The sequence below is a fragment of the Atta cephalotes genome (genome assembly GCF_000143395.1).
Source record: "Atta cephalotes unplaced genomic scaffold scaffold00028, whole genome shotgun sequence".
In the NCBI taxonomy this organism is placed as follows: Eukaryota; Metazoa; Arthropoda; class Insecta; order Hymenoptera; family Formicidae; genus Atta; species Atta cephalotes.
In genome coordinates, this window is record NW_012130092.1 from 1,135,847 (window position 1) to 1,142,042 (window position 6,196).

Sequence of the window (6,196 nt, forward strand, 5' to 3'; positions counted from 1 at the left end):
CATTAATAATATCAAATTATAATGTCAAATTATATTATTTTCCAATCCAATTTGAATTATTTTTAATCATTTCTATAGGTCGCCACTTATTCAATATATCGTCAATCAAAATACAATGCAATTAAACAATTTAATTCAAGAAAATATATTAAATTCAACTCAAATTTAGTTTCTTATTTATTGATGTGTACATTAATATGGATGTTGTTTACTTTTAAACTATCTATAGAAATAGATTGATTTTTCATTTTGATGCACATAAAAGTTAAAAAACGAACTGTTATTTTTAACTCATTACATATACTCGATACATTTTGTTATTTTTAACTCAAGGGTTACCATTGCTCTTTTGAAATCTAGCGATGTACGATGCCGTATTTTCATGCCTTATTTGTGCAGTATCTGATTAAGGCTGAACAAACTATGGCTCAAGACAGCGAAATTTTTAAGGACGACAGAATTTGTTCTTATTGCTAATTAGGCCCAATTGCAACGTTTCTTTTAAATAAAGCTTAAAAATCTTTCTTTTTTTTAAATCGAAAGAGAGGCAGAGAGGGAGAGAGTTTTAGGCTTCGCTTAATCAAAGTAACATTGGTAATCGGGCCTTATTAAGTTTGCACTACTAGATTCAAATTATTCATAAATGATTTATTTATATAATTGGTTTCTTGATTTTTAATTAAATACTGTATATATATCCAAACATACACACAATCAATGTCATCTTTCGATTGTGTTTTTGTATTGCAAGCACTAATTGCAAGGGACATAGTTTCTCCATCGTAAAGAAAGCAAAAAATTATCTACGTTCAACTACGCAATAAGAAAGATTTAATAAGCTTTCCATTCTTCATATTGAATCTGATATTACCATAAATTTAAATTACGACGATGTTATCGATCAATTTTTTACGTTAAAATGCAAAAGAAACATTTTAATATAATTTATTCATACTTTCTGTTCATATTTTTCAATTTTTGATTTTTACTTTTACTTGAATCAAAATAAATAAAGGATTTTTTTAAAATAAAGTCTCGAGAAAATCAATTTTTTAATTAGTCTAATATAGGTAACTTTAAAAAAAAATTTATCCAGATGAATCATGTATAAAAAGGCGCTTGAAATATTTCAGTCCACAGGCGCAAAACAGGTGAGTCCAGCACTGTACTTATACCTTCTTTTTCGCCGATAATATAGTGATTTTGCTTTATGAGCTTTGTTAACGTGAAAACAAGCAGCGATATATCCCGGCGCCATCTGATCCCGACCAATTTTACCTATCACTCATACACTCGAAGACTCAACCGGTCCCCATAATGAGCGATCATTCCTCAATACATATCATTGCATTAGCCTTCAGGACAGTCGTGCACACGCACCATGGTTCGTGGAAATCGTGTGAGCCGTGATGTAGGAGCGAAAAAATGAAAGAGAACAATAATTCGCATTCTCTCGTCGAATACTGGCACGCGGTTTCTCTCTTCTTCTCGCATTCCACGCGCCGCAGACAAAACCGCGTCTATCGTAATTTCCGTAAAAAGATCATCCATAGCGATTGCTCTGTAACGACAAACGCGTCAGGAAGATTTAAATGCAATCTGCCTGCTGTGTGTAATAGCACACGTATAGTCAATATCATCCAGCACGCGATCAATTTTGACACGAGCAAGTAGCTCACGCTTGACGGTGGTCAGACGGATAAAGAAAAAGGGAAATGAAAATGAGAAGAGGAACGTACGTGAGAGCATTCACGGAAGAGAGATAGAGGAACGAGAAACAACATACGCGGGTGGACAGGCGAAAACAGTGGGATGTAAGAGGAAAGGTCAAGCAATGTGTAGAGATAAGATGAGATAAAGTTGGCTGTAAGGGCATAAAGCCGGTATGAGAAAAGAGAAACAGAAGGGGAAAGGTGTTTTATTACAGCTGGAGATACAACTCCCGGAAGATAACGACGTTACGGTGACCAAGGAAATCGCCGTGGTTATATACTCCTAGAAAACAGATGAAGCTAACATAAAAGCGTATGACTAATTTACAATACATCTCCCTCGATATCGTTGTAAAATTAAGCGTTGCCAAAAAGTGATTAAAAAAAAAATAAACACTAAAAAGTAGAAATATTCAAGTGTGTGCAAATCATAATTTCTATACTTTTAAAATAAAAAATGTATGAAAACGTTTTTAAAAAATATTTAAATATTTTTAAAACGCTTTCAATGTATTATCATCAGAAAAATATTCAAAAATAAATTTAAAATGAGATGTATAAAAATTATTTAAATTATTTAAAATTTTATTAAATAAAATATAAAACATAATAATCATTATACATACATATAATTTTTAAGAATTATAAAAATCTAAAAAGAATTATAAAGATCTAAAAAGAATTATAAAGATTTTAATCTATATTAAATTAATACGAATCATACTATTTTTTTTATAAATATATAGTTATTTTTAAAATATTTTCAAATTATAAAAAATATAAAATATAATCAATAAATCTTTCTTTTGTTATTTAAAATATACTTATGTTTCAAGTATAAATCTATAAAGTATGTATGTTTAAAATAAAGTAACATAGAAAATTTTAATGTTTTTATTTGCTAAATTTATCCTAAAAGAAATGCATTAAAGTTTAAAATAGAAAACATATTAAAGAAACGAGATATATTAATTCATGATAATTTATTCTAAAATAAATATCTAATAATTTAATATAAATATATATTGTACAATGAAATAATATTTATCCATTAGTTAAATATTGATTTATCAAAACGAGAAATACCACAAAAACTAATTAGTGCTGCGTAATGAGCATAGAGGAGACTAATGGTATACAGAAGCGACAAAACGGAGGTGCAAAACAACAAGGAAAAAGAACAAAAAAGATATGAAAAGAGAAGAGCACGTAAAACGCGACGCGATTCACAAGGCTGCGACAAGGTAAACTCAACTAACATTGTCAGGGTGGACAAGGAGCACAATCGACAACCGACCGACCGACCGACCGACCAACCAACCAACCAACCAACCAACCAACCAACCAACCAATCGAAGAGTGGGATAAAGCTAAGCTAAGAGGCAAGTCAAAGCAAGTCGAGAAGAGCTAGGTCGAGGCGAGGCAAGGTAAAGGCGAGTAGGGACGGAGTATAGCAAGGCGCATTGGTGAGGCATGCTAAGGCAACGGGTCCAAGTCGCCGTCGTACCTCCGTACGAGCTACGAGGCCCCGGTGGCGCGTTAACCTCCCGCTCGAACGCAGTACGCTCTCGACTCTCGCGCAGGCCAGGTTGCATCAATCCTGTCGGTCGATCCGCCGACCACGTGCAACCAGCCAACAAACGGCTGCGAGAGAGAGAGCACGTGCACGTGTCCCTTATGCACCAGCAACGATATCACCGGCACGAAAAGAAAAAAAGAAGGATATACAATAATAAAGAATCTTTCTTAAAAAGAAAGAGTCCTCCGGTTCGTGTAATGTGTCATCATGTGAAATGCATCGAATTGCTTCTCAATGATAATCAAAAGCCAACAAAATAGTGCAAATCAAGATAATTGTAAAGATCAAACTCGAGCTCTCTCGCAATCTATATCTATACCATGTGTTTTACGGTCACGAGAATTTAATTTCCAAGTGCACGAGAAGATAATCCGAGGGAAGTCACGGTGCTCGACTGGGAAGAGCATGGATTAAAACGGACGTCGTAAATTAATTCACGAGAGATTCCGATCGCGCTCTTGGGTTTGGTTTGCGAACAGTTTACATCGGGGATATCACACCGTAACGCCGGCTGGCGGCAAATTTAATTTCCAGACGCTTTCTTACGCTTGCGAAATCAGTCCAACTGCGCGTGGAATGTGACGATTAAAAAGAGACGCGCCATCATTCTCAGCGTTCCACTTTCGGTGGCCGTGTTTAAAATCGACAGACCGAGGCAAAAATGAATTTGAAATGGTCACGTCCGTGTGCGACACGCGTAAGCCACGCTTTTTTACCACACAGAGATGCGATCGCAGCGGTATGATATAGCCTTCGGGATCTTCAAAAATTTTCGCGCTTCAATGAATCGTAAAATAAAAACAATCGGAATCGACCAGAAAAACTCTTCAATGCAAAACCTTTGGAGATCAATCGACCGCAACGGGTTGGAATAATTGAATTATCCCGAAGGAAAGCCCAGAGGCAGGAAGACGCAAACTCTTCAGGACGACCATACATGGTCGCCTACAAAGCCGAAGAAGAAGCAGCACTATGTCGTCGTGATCGCGTGGGAGGTCGAAGCATCGCATACGGCGCTTTTTACGCGCGAAACGAAGCGGAGAAATAGATTCGTGCGTTGATTCCGGAACCCACACGCGGATAGAGCGACTCTACTTTAAACTGCGTCTTTTATTCTGTTCTATTAAAAATGCACTGATTTTGTTACTAATGAATTAAGTATGTGATTAGCATCAATTTCTTCAATACATTGCGAAAACGCGTGCCGAGCCAAAGGCGGCCAACAGATTGATCCGGATGAGATCACCCGAGAGATGAAAGGAACCTGATCCAGAGCAAGTTCGTGCCGCCAAGTAGGCAGCAAACTCGAATAATCACCTGCAACTAGTTCGTTAGCAAACCGTAGCTAAATCTCTATGCAAATCACATCACTGCGAGTGAATGAAATCAAGAAAATTTGAAAACAAAACAGAAGGAATGTCACAGGAAAAGGAAGAATAAAATGAGATTATGTGAGCGAATTGCAAATTTATAAACCGCTTTTGAAAAGACTACGTCGTATCGCGTGATGAAAGGATCGTATGCGGAATGAGGTGAAAACTGCGTAGAATATATAACGTTGACCTGTCGTGTCAATGTCCGAGATGCATTCGTAGTTGAGGTGCATTATCGGCATGCTTTGCTTACAGAGGAATCTCGCGAAATAAAAACTGTCCAAGATATGTCGCCGCCATTGCTCATGACGAACGCGCGCGACGAATGAAGATTTTCGCGGGTAAAAATAATAATAATAAAGGATACGAGCAGCATGCCGGTCGCGGGAACGAGGAGATTATGCAGAATGGGACTCGTCGCGGTCTTGGTCACCGCGTTGTGCATTCTGACTCTGCTGGACTCGCCGCCAGCACGACTCCCGGATCCACCGACCGATCCTCCTCCCACGCCTGGTAAGCAATTTTCCTCCTCTGCAACTACTGCGACCCTTGCCCTTTTGCTATCGACGAACGGTTCACCGACATAACCTGGAAGTGCTAACACTACGCATTGGCATCTAGCGGGATTTTTTGCTCTCATGCGAATTGGTCGTGACTATAAGATAAAATTGTCAAACAAATCGGTCTTATTTCATGATGTCTCGCGAATCTCTTGAACTCGAGTGATTTTTCTGTCGTTTATTGAAATCTGAGATTTCAATGAACGTATATTTGTCCTCCTAATATCTTCTTGAAAAATTCTCGGAAAACCTGTTGTTTAAATATATATATATATATATATATATACAATAACATTAATACTTTTCACCGAATTAAACTTATCTTAAATTGTTTGGAAAAAAAGATTAGTAAATATAATTCTCCTTTTGGAATTATAATTTTGAATTTTAATCAGTTAACAAAATATTAATATATTGAATAAAATAAAAGAAATATACCTTAGTGTAGAAAAATTTTTTTTTAAGAACCCAGACAGTACAAAAAATCGAAAAAGAATTCTTTTTGAATCAGTAAATTATGAAATATATTCTTTTCTTATTTCATTTTTATTCTAAAAGAACATTTTTAAAGTTCCAAAAAATTTCAATTTTGAACTAATTCTGAACTCTTCTCTGAACTCTTTTTTAAATAAAAAAAAAATAGACTGTAAGAATTCGCAATGAAAGCAAAATAGCTTAAATAACATTTCATCAGCAAAAATAAATAAAATAAATATAAATAAGTAACTCTCAATTCCTGGTTCAAGCATATCGATTATTTATTAGTCTTGAAATAGTCTCAAATTAAAGATAAAATGCATAATATAATAAAATAAATTAATAAGTAATTTAATAATATCGATGTCAATGAGCATTTTTAAAGCATTGTAAAAAAATATTATAATATATATACTACTAGTAGTAGTTAGTAGTAGGTAGTACGTTACGTACTTACTACTACTACTACGTAACGTACTACTTAACTAACTTAAC

At 35.3% G+C, this 6,196-nt stretch overlaps 1 protein-coding gene across 1 annotated transcript in view; it reads left to right on the forward strand.

Moving 5' to 3' along the window:
* The first annotated feature begins 5,038 nt into the window (after positions 1-5,038).
* LOC105620634 overlaps positions 5,039-6,196 on the forward strand; it is a 9,765-nt gene continuing 8,607 nt past the window's right edge. Inside the window, exon 1 of the mRNA XM_012202123.1 lies at positions 5,039-5,177. Coding sequence (XP_012057513.1) covers positions 5,039-5,177 — 139 coding nt within the window. The remainder of the gene's footprint in view (positions 5,178-6,196) is intronic.